At 36.1% G+C, this 15,855-nt stretch overlaps 2 protein-coding genes and 1 pseudogene across 6 annotated transcripts; all 3 read left to right on the top strand.

Moving 5' to 3' along the window:
• Positions 1 to 503: 503 nt before the first annotated feature.
• Positions 504 to 4,571, top strand: LOC143449511 (cell division control protein 42 homolog). Of its 3 annotated transcripts, XM_076949744.1 has the most exons (7): positions 504 to 643; positions 762 to 834; positions 1,063 to 1,187; positions 1,437 to 1,512; positions 1,736 to 1,845; positions 1,988 to 2,194; positions 2,289 to 4,571. In XM_076949744.1, the coding sequence occupies exons 1-7, from the start codon at positions 623 to 625 to the stop codon at positions 2,406 to 2,408; spliced, it is 732 nt and encodes a 243-aa protein (XP_076805859.1). In that variant the 5' UTR covers positions 504 to 622; the 3' UTR covers positions 2,409 to 4,571. The 3 variants fall into 3 exon arrangements, with proteins under 3 accessions (XP_076805859.1, XP_076805860.1, XP_076805858.1); XM_076949745.1 differs by lacking the exons at positions 504 to 643; positions 762 to 834 and having other exon boundaries at positions 846 to 1,187; positions 1,988 to 2,151; XM_076949743.1 differs by lacking the exons at positions 504 to 643; positions 762 to 834 and having other exon boundaries at positions 846 to 1,187.
• A 2,286-nt stretch (positions 4,572 to 6,857) lies between these two features.
• On the top strand, positions 6,858 to 12,256 carry LOC143450300 (cytochrome P450 4F2-like). Of its 2 annotated transcripts, none has more exons than XM_076950779.1 (11): positions 6,858 to 7,057; positions 8,420 to 8,567; positions 8,649 to 8,781; positions 8,950 to 9,108; positions 9,365 to 9,524; positions 9,668 to 9,799; positions 9,878 to 9,965; positions 10,076 to 10,178; positions 10,420 to 10,636; positions 10,776 to 10,858; positions 10,956 to 12,256. In XM_076950779.1, exons 2-11 carry the CDS (start codon positions 8,447 to 8,449, stop codon positions 11,173 to 11,175), a joined length of 1,416 nt encoding a protein of 471 aa, XP_076806894.1. In that variant the 5' UTR covers positions 6,858 to 7,057; positions 8,420 to 8,446; the 3' UTR covers positions 11,176 to 12,256. The 2 variants fall into 2 exon arrangements, with proteins under 2 accessions (XP_076806894.1, XP_076806893.1); XM_076950778.1 differs by lacking the exon at positions 6,858 to 7,057 and adding an exon at positions 7,064 to 8,161.
• A 758-nt stretch (positions 12,257 to 13,014) lies between these two features.
• LOC143450301 (glutathione peroxidase-like) lies at positions 13,015 to 15,208 on the top strand (annotated as a pseudogene). The gene is made up of 5 exons (XR_013114679.1): positions 13,015 to 13,209; positions 13,465 to 13,614; positions 13,727 to 13,930; positions 14,541 to 14,665; positions 14,870 to 15,208. The product of XR_013114679.1 is annotated as a glutathione peroxidase-like (transcript).
• Positions 15,209 to 15,855: the final 647 nt, after the last annotated feature.

The following is a 15,855-nucleotide window of genomic DNA, read 5'->3' as shown; positions in this document are numbered from 1 at the left end:
TTTCTCTTTGTTAGCTTGTTTGTATTCTGGAGTTTTGCGTTTACTAAAACAGTAAGCTGGTATAATTGTTGGCATAATAACGAAAAGCTTTGCTCGCTAGTAAGGCGAAATGAGAATTTTTCCAATTTACAGTAAATTGAAAATGATAATCATCTTATTAATTTACCGGGCACTGCGTTGTTATTAGTGGTTCTTGGTGTTACTTAAATTTAATTTAAATAAGCATGTTTTTGTTGGTAATGTATACACTATATGTATACATATAATGTATAATGTATATATATACACGGAACATGGTTATAAGTTGATTGTGTAAGTATCGTGAAAATTATTATTACTACACTTTTTAGTTTATTTTACAGACAAGTTTAGTCATCGCTATTGTAACTTTTACAACGGTTTCAGTAAAGGTTCATTAAATAAAAACTTTCGACCATTTAGGCTACTCAAATATATACTGGTAAAGCCAACTTATGCACATTATTTATGTATTTTTGTAGGGTCTTTAAGTGTCTAAATACTTTCAAACATAATTACGCATAAATACAATAACTTGACTTGATCGTTCATTCCAAACAACAAGACTATCAGCAGTCAGCACTACTAAAGCATTTTCATTGTGATGTCACAGAAAAGAAACCAGGTTAGGCTAAATTTGATCAAAGATTGGATATGCTGTTTTTATAATGCAAGAAGGCCATCTCCGGTAGACTACAAACACCAACTTAAATGCATAAATAAAAAATTATTACTATGTTAAGGTCTTTCCTGTAAGGGAGCATTTTGGAAAAGAAGTTTCAACAACTTCCAAACATCAGCAAGCGCAACAACAAAGTACAGTACGATTATTCTAAACATTGCAACAATTCTCACTTAATATAAGGGAGATTTATCACATTATTAATTTGTTTATGTGTTGCTTCGCATCCGCGTTCACGGCACACGAAAAATATCATCTCAAGCCTTCTTTCGACAAAAGTTCAAATAATTATTTAAATATTTATTCTGCATTAAGATCATACTCACAGTGTAGAATGCTTTCCTATATTGAGCTTTTATTAGCCACTGAGGTAACACAAGACAAAATAACGACAATAAAGGTGGTTTCTGTCGGTGATAAATGCTCCGGGAAAACTCAGATCTTGATCGCTATAAACGGACCATACCCGGACATCTACTTTCCCAAAGTAAGATCTTCAATAAATTTTTATACATAATACGGTAACTTAAAAAAGCAATTTATTTTCGAACCCGGCACAACAGTTTTGTTATTAAATTACTACTTAAAAAACTTAGAGATTTAGAATTACAAAGGTCATCAAAATTTGGCTTTACTGGTTAAATATCATAATTTTAGAAATACATAAAATTTGAAAAATTGAACATGACTTATATCAGACCAAACCTATTTAACCACTATTTGTTTTTCAATTTAGGAACTTTATGATTTTCCTGAGAAGACTGTGTGCTCTGAGGGAAAAATTTATACTCTTCTACTATGGCAAACGACAGGTAAGCTTCTGCTTGTAAATACCGCATTTTTCGTTCGCTAATACCATAATATCTTGGCACTTGTGATACACAGAAATCCAGTAAAACAAAATCTGTTTTGTATAATTATGACTTTTTCATTCAAGATAAACATTTTGAAAAAATTACCTTAAACTTAAAAATTGTAAATCAATCCGGCATTAAAATACAGCAAAGTAAAGATGTTTTAAATGGTGACATCTAGGGCAAGAAGATTACGACCGACTTCGTCCAGTTACTTACCCGCAAACGGATGTTTTTTTGGTTTGCTTTTCCATCGATAACCCAAGCACAATTGAAAATGCATTTAAAAAGGTATATTTCTTTCATAATCAGCATCAGTTGCCTATTTTAAAAACATTAAACACCATTTAAATACCGTTTATAAATGCCGTTTTGGTGTTTCAAAGAAACCATTAAGCTTACTCTAAAGTACACTGTACACTGTTTATTTCAGTGGGTTCCTGAAATTCAGCACCACTGCCCAAAAACTCCTTTTCTGCTTGTGGGTACCAAAAATAATGTAAATGACTTAACCAAAGACCAGAAACCACGCGAAGAACTTTCCAGTTTTAAGAATAATTCCATCAATAAAGAAGAACTATTACTGCGGGGAAAAAAGTTAAATGCTTTCGACTACATTGAATGCTGTGCTGTAAAAAACGTAAACAAACCAAAATTGAACAAAATTTATTTAGGCGTTACATTTTTGTTATTGTATTTTGTTTAACAGAAATAAGTTATTTTTTGTTTTTCAGGAAGGTATTGAATCACTAATTGATAAAATTATCTTAGCCGCCATTAGCCCATCAAAACAAAAAGGAGAAAAGTCAAAAATGACGAAGGACAAGGAACAAAAAAATTGCAGCTTGCAGTAACTCGTCTTTTCGAAATACAGTTACATTGTGAGGTTTAGCGCCCAGAACTAGAATTTAGGACATAATGGCTTAACTTACGTTCTTCAGTTGAACACCCTCCTTTATAAACTTTTGCATTCCTTTGATTTGTTCATTATCATTACGTTTACGCGTGTTTAGTTTCAATTTATTTTTCAACTATTGTACGCAGTTGGAGTTTATATTTTTATTTCATTTATAAATATTAGCAACAAACACAAAAAAGGTCGAAACAAATAATAACAAGTAAAAGCAAGTAATCCCTGGATTCAACGTGTCAAGTGACTACGTTCGCTGTAGCGAATTTGCTCTTACTGCAGTGAATACAAACCAGTCGATAACACGCACGAGATGTGAGGTGCTATACTCTTTGGTAATACCAGCTGTTTTTTGAAAGGTGGAGGGGGTTCGATGGGTGTGCATTGACAATTTCGGGATGAACGGTGTCGGTTTAACTGAACTTAAGCAATTATAATAATAGTTAGATACTATATCAGACGAGTATATATCAATCAAAAACAATAGTATTAGCAGCAGTAGCATAGTAGTAGCAGCCTAGCTAACAGTACAAAATACATGCAAAGCAGTAAACATTAACAAGTAAGGCTGACAGCAGGCTAAACAGTTTCACTAGTTTTTATGTGTTAGGTTATGGGTGTGTCTGTGTGGAAAAAGTGCCACCCGATAAAGATCCGTAACCTCGTAAAAAAAGTCAAAAGTGAGTGTATCATAAACTCTTGGAGTCAAAGGGTTCCCTCACCATTTCCCCTTGCCGCACTCATATCTGCTAGCTATGACAAACCATGCTGACAAAAGTAAAAATCTTAGCACGTTAGGCATTGTGTTGGTCAAGTGAGAAAAAACGGTTACCAGCAAGCGTTTACACGTTAACAAACAACGGAGCGGTGGGTTGCAACAACGATGTTGGTCAAAGTTGACATAAATAACACGTAGGCCAGGGTAACACAAACTACGGCTCGCGGCCCAACTGTGGCCAGCCAACTTCATTTTATTGTTCCACAGCCATCATCAGACTCATCATCTCAGAATGTACAACGAGTACCATACATTCCTATTGAATTTTTTTTTGTTTTGGATCAGTTGATTAACTGTGCACAGTGATTCACTGCAACTCGGTCCCCATATCTCTTTGTACCTCTCTCTTATTTACTTTGTTATGACGTTTTTCCTGTTCTAATTGGTAGAATTTCACCTCACAGCTGTTGTTCCGTTTTGTTTACGCCCTAAATTCATTCCTTTGGAAAACACAGTTTAATGCTGTCTCACTTCAATGTATTGTGCCATTGTTTCCATTCGATGAAGAACCAACACAATCAAAATGAATCAACTTTAAATGTTTGTAATTGCTGATGAATAAACAACCAGACGGCAGTTAGTGTCATTTGATCAAGATTTGTCTTCGCAATAATCGTGTAAGCGGTCAAGCTCACACTCAACAGTCAAATAAACAAACATTAATAACTTAGCTTGTCGCTAATCAAGGTCTCTGGTACGACAACAATGCAACAACGCAATACACTACAATATATGAAGCCATCTAAAAATTTCAAGATACAATATAGGGTTTAGTTTTAACAATGAACTGCAAGCACAATAAGATTAATGAGAATAGGCTATTTTAGAAGCACGATATAGCTAAAGCTGCAGAAAGCTTTACAGTTTTTCTTTTATTGTATTGTTACATCACAAAGCCGCTTCATCAGGCGATCCGACAATTTATCGTGTGCCGGATAAACCAGTTGCCGATAATCGAGGAAGAACTGTACCATCATGCAGTTGCTAAGGCGTGCGAGTTTTGTAACATGACAGTTATGGCAAATTAATAGTAGCCTAGTTGAGAAAAATTTCTTCGTTTTTTACACGAGATTTGCTTTTGGCTAGAATGCAAGGTGCCTAATCTCTTTGTCACTGAGGCAGAAAAGGAATGATTTAACATCTATGAAAAGACAAATGTTGGCCTGGGCCATAGAACCATATTAAACTTCTTTATGAGTCTAGAAGCTGTAATGTAGTTAAGTTGGAATTAGATTGATAAAATATAGGCCTACGCTTTATATCAAAGACAGTAACTCTATGTCTGCCATAAGTTCATGACAATCTTGACTGTTGAGGCAGACTGATTGGTTTCACGTTTCACTAACCCAATTCATCCTTTACGTCACTAGATATTTAAATTTACTTTTCCGATTGTAATGAAAAGGTAGCCTAGTATTACTAATGGTATGACATATTTTATGGGTATCCAATGATTTCAGAAAGTATATCAAGCTGACATAGCATGATGTAATTGTAAAGCTTACCCAGTGTAATATTCATTATGGTTTTCATTGCATTACAAATGATTTAAATAAAATTTTCTCTTCGGTTGCATTAGATTCTTTGATGACGTAAAGGATGGTTTTATAATGATTCATCTGTTTGATGATGCTAATTAGTATCAGCTATTAACAATCGATGATGTATAATAATCCAGTGGGACTGTGTTAGCCACATTGCGATAAGAAACCGATTTAATTATACTGCGTTACTGCCAAGGAGAAAGTTTAGGGTCAGATTTAAACAAATCGTTTTTAGTCTGACACAAAAGCAGTCACATCTTTTCGACTTTTAGTTTGACGATGTCCAGTGACAAAATTATCTGTGGTGGTAATATTTGTTATGGATGTTATAAAACATATCAGATATAGTCGTTGGTATGAGTAGGAGTGGGTCATGTATGCAGAGATTCGTTATCATAACAACTGCACTTGACATGTTTAATGGGATTCCCACGGGAATCCCATGGGAAATGTCCCATGGGATGGGATGGAACAGAACGAATTGCAATTCCCATGACTCGGAATATGAGTACCAATGATAATAAATTGTCATAGATAGACAACTTTTCTGAACTTTAAAGTTAACAAAGTCAATAAATTTTGTCGTTTTGTATCTCTCTTTGTACATGTAGTCAATTCTAATAGACATTAGACTTAAATTTCCATAAATTTAATAACATTTATTGAATTGTATTTTGATGGGAATCCCATGGGATGGGATGGGATGGGACAGGCATGAATTGCTATGGGATAGGATGGGATGGGACAGAAAAAAATGTCCCATGGACAAGCCTGCATGTTAAACTTAACTCGTTACAGTTCAAATGTGGAATCCTGCTATTAGATTTGTATTTTGACGTAACGAAGGAACCTAATTGAGTAATAAATTTCACTATAAAATAACTATGTTATCTCTTCCATTTTATGCTGCACCAAGTTTAAGGACGAGTTGGGATGATGAAGATTTGGTCGTTCGAGGAGGTTTTGCGACAGTTCACAAATGCAAGCATGATAAACTCTGAGAAGTTGTTGCCGAATGCTTTTCAGTTCAAAGATCACTGGCAACACAAAACGAAACACAAAAAGTAGAGTATGTATCCAAAACATAGCCACAAAGTAATTAAAATTGTTGAAAATATTTTTAGACAGAAATGGAAGGTTTTATTTTGACCGCATGTTAATCATCTTTACGCATGTAATGTTGTTACCAGCAGGCCCGCCAAAGCGTGATGCGTGTTTGCGCATTTTAATAGGATATACCAACCTTTCCTCGCCAGGGATTTTTTTTTGCGGAAATGCCTGCTTCTGTAATAGATTTATTTTGCGTAAAAATCGAGAAAAAAAAATGGAAGTGTTGTTCGCATCTTATCTTTACACAAACATAAATCTGTAAAATTAGTAAAAAAAAACATACTGATTCATAGCAACTACAAAAACACATGACATATCAGTTTGCATCTGACTTGGCCCAGTAGAAACATTTGAAAGACAACTGGTAAAATGTAGGCCTAATAGACTAACGATAAGAATACTTTAACGAGGAAATGTTATAATTTTTTGGTTTTTGATCGAAACATAGTAGTTATGCGCGCCTGGACGGAATCACGTTGCTTTTCAGATGAAGCGTCATAGACACACAATTCATTGATAAAACACGACTTCCCGCCACGACATATCACGTTCCCCATCGACAAGTGGTTGTAGATTTTTTTGGTTGTGTAGCAAACCACGTAAGAGTTTGCTCTTACGACTGGTACCCATTTTACAGTTAGTGATGTCTTAGTTCAGCGTGGTCAAACTGCAGGCCCGCGGGCCAAAGTTGGCCCGCGAGCACTGATTTTTTGGCCCGCCAACTGATAGTCAGCTTTGATAGTCGCTATTGTCGAGGAAAAACCTCGACCGCAGATGTCACATTGATCAGCATTTAACAGCTAAATTTTGAACTATTCTAATTTCTGTTCTAATATCAATGTCACATTGTTTTTCAGTTCTAATTTCACATTTCTTCAGTTCTAATTTAAAAACATTGGCCAGCAAGATAAAAAAAAATTCTGATTTTGATGAAAAGAAGTTGGACCACGCTGTCTTAGTTGAATGAAAGTTAGATATAATGATTCAACATAAAACATATTCAAAAAGCTAAAATAATTTACATTTCTGTTGTGTGCCAAGGTATTTTTAAGCTATATCAAGAGAGCTGGGTGTTATCAGAAACGTGCTCGAGCACGGCAGAAACTTTTGAAGAACCACATGTAAGAACACTTGAAAAAGGGATACTGTTCTAAGCAATTGGTGAGTGCTTCAGTGCAAGCAGTTTACAGGATCATTTTTGCTCTGTATAGGCCAACCATAACTAGCTTAAAAATTTGGCAGTTAAGGTCGATAAAACAAAAATGTGGTTAAACGGTCTGTATTAAAGTGTGTGGCAAGTCCAAAAACAAGTTGGCCATAAATCAAAGAGTAGTAGTCAGCAAGTATACTGCAAAAAATATTTTTACCAATGCGAAGTGGTTAAGCAGTTATTGCCGAAAAATGTGGTAAATATGCCAAAGTTCGTCGACGTACACAAATATAGCTCTGGTTTATACTGCTAGATATGTGGTGCTGCGTGGTGATAGTATGAATGTTGCATTTCAACTTTATACTCAATATGGCTCCTGTTTGCACAATTCAAATCCAGGAAAGTGGCAAATGCCTGGAAACTCGGTGTGCCAGTGGTTATTTTCCTGCTTTATTATTTTTCATGAAGTGGTTCATATTCAACTTCACTGTGCGAAATTTTTTCCATGATATCTGATAGCTTTAATTTTTGAAATTTTCGCCAAATCACTTCCGCCTTTTAAGTAACAGCATTAGTCTGTTTTCGACACGTTTAGAAACCGTAAAACCCGAAACCGTAAAAAACCATAAAAAGCGTTTATTTCAGCAAAATTAAATTATAAATAGTAAGTCTAATTAAATAATTTAACAAACTTATTAAAACAGCAAACTTTTATTTGTTTCTTGCAAACTCCCTGATTGGTGAAATTAGAAATTAGAGTGAAATTAGGTGAAATTAGATGAAATTAGGGCGAAAAAGGAGATTGTTTGCTTGGTTATTTATACCTTGAATCGTACTAACAACAGCAGAAGTCCGGGTACGCACAAACACCACTTTTCAAAGAGAAGTACCCAATACACCACAACACAGTGCAGCTGTTACAATCATCATTGGGTTCCATGGGACAGGGATGGATGTCTTCTCTCTTGGCAATCGACATCGCCCTTGCCTTTGCCATTGTTTACATTTTGTGGAAAATAACGGCGCCATTTATTGAATCTTATCACAAAGCTGCAAATATGGATTTGATAGCGAAGTGCCCGAACCGGCACTGGTTTTATGGACACATCCGAGCGGTAATAAGTTTGAACTCTCTAACTCAGCGAGGTTGCTGTGTGGCTTATATGACGACTGGTAGCGTATGACCAAGTTTATTTAACGATTTTGCGATAGCAGGTTTTACGTTTTTCACTTTTTCAAGTTTGCCCTCTTGCACATACTCTGGGCCAGGTCAAACAAACCTAAAATTCTCTGGCAAAAATTCTCAGCGTCCAATGTGAGCCCGGTTTAAAAATTCATTCTAGCCTAATGTTTGTTTTCCTTAAACTATCCAGTTCGGCAAAACTTCTCATGAACGTCTTATGTGTTCTGCTCGATTGACGTCATCTTTTTCAACACTCCTCAATATCTGGGCTGGACCATGCCAGTCCACCATGCTTTTTTTTCACAAAGACTCTGCAGTTGCATTGCTCAACAGTGGAGGTAAACCTAGTTCCGAAATTGGTCATTGCTTCATATAACTGAAATTTGAATGAAATTTAACACTTGTTAAATAATTTCCAGCGCCCAAGGACAATTTTGCTTACAGCTTTATACGACCTTGGCTGGGAGATGGACTTCTTACGAGCAAGGGCAAGAAATGGCAGAGAAATCGTCATCTCCTCACACCAGCCTTCCATTTCAGCGTTCTAAAGCCGTGAGTGGTAAACTGTAAATGCCTAAACTGAACATCGAATGCGCATGCGCAAAGAGTATTGATGCAAAGAGTATTGATGGTTACCTTTTATGTTCAAGGAAAACATTTCAAAAGTTTAAAACACAATTATCAAAATTATCATTGCTGCTTTTTGTTTGTTTGTTAAAGCTACGTGACCGTTTACAACAATTCATGTCGAATTATGTTGGACAAGTGGGGAATAAACTGCGGTAAACCGCTTGAAATAACGGAAGATGTTAACTTGATGACGTTGGACAGCATGCTGCAATGCGCAATGTCCGCTAAAACAGAATGTCAAACTGTAAGGTAAATGACAAAAATTCAGCAAATGAGTTGAAACATTGGTATCTTGTTGTTTTATTTTTCCTGTTGCTCAAGTTGGCGATAGCTAATATAGGTTTATGCCACTGAAATTGCTTGTATGAAAATCTAACCTAAACTTAACCTATTTGAAAATGTTAAAAAAACATTGTTATACGTAGAAGCTACAACAACATATCAAAGCTATAATCGACCATGACTCATTATTAATACATGTCAATTCTCTATTTTTGCTGTTAAGGGAAACTCATCAGTACATCCGTGCTATTCGACAAATTGGTTTCTGCGTACGAAAACGGTTTCTCAACCCATTTTTCATTCTGGACTGGATTTATTATCTTTCACCAACAGGAAGAAAATTTAAACGAGCGGTTGATGAAGTCCATGCCGAGACGGAAAAGGTGATGATTATAAGTGTTTTTCTTAAATGGATCTAAAACTTAACTAAGTTTACGAAGTGATCATACTGTTAGGTCTTTGCTCTTTTGCTTCTAGTTTTATTTGTATAATATTTTTGTATAGCGCAATTTTCTGCTATCTGCAGATAATCAAGGATCGTAAGAAAGTTTTAGAAAAGACTGGAATCAACGATACGAAACGTGAAAACAGAAAGCAGATGTTGAAATATCGCGGAAAAAACGCTCTCGATTTTCTCGACATATTGCTTCAAACCCGAGTAAGAATTTCCACGTTTTACATAAACTTTAAATAATTGCAATAATATACATGGTCATGTACTAACCTTTCATTATAGGACGAAGATGGGAAGGGATTGTCCGATCGTGAAATTAGAGACGAAGTTGACACTTTTCTATTTGAAGGTCACGATACGACGTCTAGCGGTGGGCAAAGATAACATTTTCTTTAAACATTCGATAAAAAAATAAATTTTTAAATCCAGATTCGAGCACAGAATTGTGATTGTAATGCAGTTGTATTACGTATGATGCAGGCATTACTTGGAGTCTTTATAACCTGGCGAAATATCCTGCGCTTCAAGAGAAATGCAGGAGCGAAGTCCTGTCGGTTGTCGGGACGAAAGAAGACGTTGAGTGGTGAGGACCAACATGTTGTAATAACATGTTACTTTACTTCTACTGTTGCTTGAGTGTGAATTAACGTGTGCTCAAAATTTAGCACACTTGATACCATATACTTAATGGCGTGTTAGTGTTTTATCTTAAGCTTACCAATTAAGCTTACCAATTTAGATAACTTATATATAAAATGTGTGAGTTTACACTCCTAAAAGTTTACTCCAAAATACATCGGATTAAATTTGAAATCTATTATCAGGGAGGACTTAGCTAAGCTGACTTATCTTACGATGTTCATCAAAGAAGATTTGCGTCTTTATCCTCCGGTTCCAATGATCGGAAGACGACTCGAGAACTCGTTGCCAATCCGGAGCAAACTCCACTCACCTCAGGAGACAAAGATTCCCAGCGGTGTGAACACCGCCTTCAGTATATTTATGCTTCACAGACATGAGCAAGTTTGGGAAAATCCAAAGGTACGTATTTGTATTTGACCTTCGGCTATCACTGTGTGATCATTGGATCATTGGATGCTATCAGGATCACACAGAGGTAAATTGAAAACGACAAGTATCAAACAACGTTTCAAGAAATTAAATAACTTGCTTTATGTAGGAGTTTAATCCTGAACGTTTCACGAAAGAAAACTGCGCAAAAAGGAACCCGTACGAGTATTTACCATTCTCAGCTGGCCCCAGGTTTGATTTTTGATCTTGGGTATACATGAGGTCACGTCACATACATGACATGTAATGATGACGTCACCACTGTGTAATCACTCTGCATGGTTTTCAGAAACTGCATGGGACAAAATTTCGCCATGAACGAAATGAAAGTTGTCCTAGCTCAAACCTTACGGAGATTCGAGTTGTATTTGGATGGGGAAACCCCCAAACCGAGAGTTGATGCCAGGCTTGTGCTGCACAGTCAAGATGGTATCAAGATAAAAATTCGACCAATCAATGAGACTTATAGAGCGAATAAACCGAGTAGATGCTTTAGCTATACTTTTTAAGCCCTAATTTTTGTTTGACAATAACTTTGTTGCCTATATAGCCGAATTTGTAATAGAAGGATGTAATTGGCTTCAACCAGCATAAATTGCAGATTGCAACGCATTTTGTAATCTTCTAAATATTTTACGCCTCTTGGTTGATTAATCACTTCCGAGGCCTCATCAATGTCATAAAAACTTTAAAGATGATATGAATAATTAAGCCCAAGCCCTGCGAAGCAAACTGTACTCATAAGAATTGTAGCCTACTAAAGCCAATAACTAACAAAAACACCAAAACACTCACACATATTTATATACATAATTTATGTATATAAAGAAAACATGTTATAATGTAACATAAAGAAAATATAAAACTGCTGGCAAAATTTATCTGAGAACGTTAGAATCATGTGCCAATATACCAAAGGAATGAAGAATTTCCGTATTGCAATAAGCCGCATGAAAGTTAAAAAGTTACCGCTTTTAGAAAACATATTTTTAAAACCGGTTTTTGAGCTGAACAAGATGCTGAATAAAGAATTTAGAAGCTTCCAGAAATGAAAAAGTTAGTAGGTTAACACTTTATTTCGTTTTGTAATATGAGTTGTAAGCTGTTGTACTTAGAAATAGCTAAAAATGAATCGTCTTACACAGAAGTAGTTGCCGCCACAAACAACGTGGAGACGCTTTGCGGACTTGCGAATTGCTGTATCCTGTTACGTGTCTTTACAACCTGTAGGTTGTAAAGTATACTGGCAGTTTACTGGCAGTCTTTAGGGTCATAAAGTTTTACAGCCGCTAATGGAAACCAGTACAACGAAAAAGCAAGGTTAAATCGAGCTTAGAATACATGTATGTTGTACGTACATCATATTTATACGTCTCATGTACAAGCGTAAGTCTGATTGCTGATTTCGTAGGGTGCTGTATGTCGCTCTGTTAACCCTATTTACACTAGATGTGGCCTTTCCTGCACACATACACAGCAAAACGTGGCGTACAGTTGCATTGTTTGCTGTAGAAATTTGAAATTTCGTGACTTCCTAAAAAAATGTTCAGCTATCTGTCCATCCTTGTTTTATAAAGTTAGATTTTGTAATTTTTGAAATATTGTGATATTTTCATAATTTTGCTCTCTCTCCGCATTGAAGCGTATCGTTTTCGTTTGCTCATTCACGCACCACTAACTGGACTAATTGTTCTCCTGTGTTCTCTTTTCGCGGTCAGCTGGTTTTCCGCGCAGCGGGGCGCGGGGTAACAAGAAAAACTTCTAGAAATGTATCGCTTGTAGAGATACTTAATTTACACTAAATGTACTTTCTTTAGTTTTACAATTATGATGTATACAGGAAGCCAGATGTTTTTGCTACTAACCTGTAAAAATCTAATAAGTTTAAGACGTATAGTTTTCGAGTAATTACTTAATTAGCGATTGAAAATGTGTGTGCAGTGTCGGCCACACCTAGTTAACATAGTAATGTCGCGCACCTGGTTTGGATAGGGTTAACTTAATATCAACAAACTGTACCGCGGCGACTAGCGACTGTCAAATTATGAACGAGATTATGGATAAAGCTGTTTCTAATAAAATGTGAATACAAAAAATACGATTTACTGTTGAATTAGATAGGGATTTGACTCGAGTATTCGCCAGTAAACCGTAGCCTTTATGATAACCTTGAAAGTTAGGTTAAGCGTTATGTGCAGCTGAGAACTTTCAAGTACAGCACTTATCTGAGAAATAGCGACAGCGTTTAGGAAGTTTTTAGATTTTGCCGAAAGCCGCAGCTCTTGCTAATTTGCGAATCGTTAATCATGTCGTGGAATCGCCCAGTAGTTTGATCGTATTTGAAAGTTGTTGATTGTGTTTCCTCAGGAAACTTCATTCTGCCATGTTGTTAATTTGTTTCTAAACTTTCAGAAGAATAAATGAGGGTTGATGAGGTTCCTGTTCTGCTGCTAATCAGCGGCGTTTGTCTGGTGAATTGCCAACATTTTGAAAGCGAGAAAAGTGAATCTGGGGAACATTCAACTTGCTATGAAGATATCAAGGTCGGAATTTTGCACATGAACTTGTATTTGTGGCGTTATACAAGTTATCTGCTTTAGACCTAATCAAATTATTAGGCTTTCCATTAATTCTTTTTTGATATAAAACAACAGACCAAACCGTTTCGTTTGCAAGTTGGTAACCACCAAATAAATTATAGGCTACATTTCATTGCCTTAACGTAATAGAAAGGCAGATTACACTGAGAAGAAGCTACAGGCTTCATGTGAAGTCAACTGTTTTTTATATTTCCACAGTTTTCGGTGTATGAACAATTTTCAGAAGATTTAAATGGAAACTCTGTCTCGCTTTCTCAGTTTAAAGGAAATGTGTCCATACTTATAAATGTAGCCAGTTACTGAGGTTTAACTGTTGCACAATATTGGTCCATGAATGCACTATTACAAGTTAGTGGGCTGTGTTCATGACACAGAGTTTTATAATAAAGCTATGAGTTAGTACAAAATATGCAGCGAGTTTTCAATCGGGAAAACGCATGGGTTAAATTTTTGTTTTCAGCAAAATTCCTATTTACCAGTAATCGTACTTGCCTTCCCTTGCAACCAGTTTGGTCTTCAAGAGCCAGGAAAAAATGATGAGATCATAAACGGTATAAAATACGTTCGTCCAGGACATGGTTATGTACCAGACGAAAAAATTTATTTCTTTTCTAAAACGAAGGTGAATGGAAAGAACGAAAATCCTCTCTTTTCCAACGTGAAGGTAGTAGTTTCGGTGTAACATATAGTTATATAGCCCAAGTAAGGCTCATAGGCCTAAATTTAGCTTATAGTTAGGCTTACCATACGTCCCGTTTTAGCCGGGACAGTCCCCCTTTTTAACGTCTTGTCTTGTCTCGATCGGTCGGCCAAACGTCCCGGTTTGGCATTCAGTCAGCCAGCATAGGCATACCGCATAGAAGCCATACACGAACATTAGCATATTCTTATTATTGTTTTTGCTGTGTAGCGCACCGGTAATTCTTGAAGAAGAATTCGTGATCTTTTTTGTTATTTATTTCATTGTATTCGATAAAAATGTTATTGTGACGTCATGTGTCGAAAGCGTCCCGCTTTTAAGCCACAAAATTATGGTAAACCTACTTATAGTTCTTAGTAAAGTAAGGCTTACAGTTATAACCATACATATTGCCATTTTTCAGCATTTATATGTTTGTAAAAGTAAGACTTTAAAGAGCAAATGGCTTACCACCGATTTTTTGCCAATGAAACAATCAAAGTAATTAAAAATTTACCCTGGTTATGCGTGGTCTTAAAGTGTAGTTTAGTCGTTATTTCCCAAAATTGCTCCAAACTCAAGCTTATCATCTCAGGAATCCTGCCCCCCAACAAAGGACACGATTGGGGATACCAACGACATGTATTGGAATCCAATTAAGAGCACCGACCTAACTTGGAATTTCAACAAATTTCTGCTCGACAAACAAGGAATACCCCGGTAGGCTGAACAAATCTCAAATGTAGGCTACTGTAATTTCGGGACAAAAATAAAAACGTTTTCGAAAAGCTTATTTTAAATCCAAACGAGCCTTAATGAGTTTTGATCAACATTACGGCTTTTGGCAAAAGCTTAGACTTTAGAGTTTAGACGGCTGAGCCACTGTTAGAATTGTATAAATAAATAACAATATTGTTTCGGTAGGTACCGCTTCGGTTCTTCTCCAAATGCAACTGAGCTATTGCCTTGGATATTCGACCTTGTTGCCGAAGATTAAATTCCATGGAAGATATTTGAAAACACTCCGTACGTCACAGAAAAATTATGACGCTTTTCTTGGAAACTGCGCATGCGCGGACAAGAAAGCTGACGTTTAATATCTTGCGCAAATGTTTACATCCTGGTTCTTTTTGTGCATTCAAACCTCGATAGTTACGTTGCGCAACGTATTTTTTCCTTTGATGTAATCGTTTCGTGTTTTCAAAGAGAGCATTTTGGTGTAAGTTATGACTAGTGGGAAATAAACGATAAAAAGTAAAAAAAGTTTCGCACTTGACATCTTGCTAAAATTTGAAAGTTAAGCAGCTAAGTCACCTTGACTTGTTTACAACAATCGGCCAACTAATGCTGACTTTACTCGAGGAAGACTCATGCGCACTTGATGAAAAATGTATAAAACCAATCCTAAAAAATTCTTTAGCAGATTGGGAGACTTAAGCTTTAAAGCAAATGTACCTCTCCAAGGACACCCACGTTACGCACGTGCGTACCATTTTCCAAGTAGGCTATTATTTATGTAAATTCCGCCATTGATTTGATACCATGTTAAACCGAAACGTTTTAATATCTTGACACAACGTCAGACTGTGCGTAAATAATGTGCGGGTCGCCCTTACCCTTTCATACAGAGATTAATGACAAACCACAACGTCGAAAAAAGACCGAGACCCACTTTAGGCAACTGGTATGTGCTCTTCAGTACATTTACTGGCTGTCATTTTTTCACCGGAAAAAGTCGTACGATCAAAGCTAGTTTCTATGTTTTTTTTAATCTAAATTAAATCCTTTAACATAATAACCTAATATTAAGCTACATCTATCTTCTAATGTAAATCTAACTTCAATTAAACCTTAAATAGCTTAACTTTTTGCAGACCCATTCTCCTAACATAAGCACCTATCTTCAACAA

Source organism: Clavelina lepadiformis, chromosome 3 (assembly GCF_947623445.1).
Source record: "Clavelina lepadiformis chromosome 3, kaClaLepa1.1, whole genome shotgun sequence".
NCBI lineage: Eukaryota > Metazoa > Chordata > Ascidiacea > Aplousobranchia > Clavelinidae > Clavelina > Clavelina lepadiformis.
The sequence above is the reverse complement of the archived record's forward strand: the minus strand, read 5'-3'. Positions and strand labels throughout refer to the sequence as shown.

Coding starts and splice junctions, on each gene's coding strand:
- LOC143449511 (XM_076949743.1), top strand. CDS start 912: ATGTGTTGCTTCGCATCCGCGTTCACGGCACACGAAAAATATCATCTC. Junction 1,188..1,436: donor CGGACATCTACTTTCCCAAA/GTAAGATCTTCA, acceptor TTTTCAATTTAG/GAACTTTATGATTTTCCTGA. Junction 1,513..1,735: donor TCTACTATGGCAAACGACAG/GTAAGCTTCTGC, acceptor GGTGACATCTAG/GGCAAGAAGATTACGACCGA.
- LOC143450300 (XM_076950778.1), top strand. CDS start 7,985: ATGGGACAGGGATGGATGTCTTCTCTCTTGGCAATCGACATCGCCCTT. Junction 8,782..8,949: donor CATTTCAGCGTTCTAAAGCC/GTGAGTGGTAAA, acceptor TGTTTGTTAAAG/CTACGTGACCGTTTACAACA. Junction 9,525..9,667: donor TCCATGCCGAGACGGAAAAG/GTGATGATTATA, acceptor TGCTATCTGCAG/ATAATCAAGGATCGTAAGAA.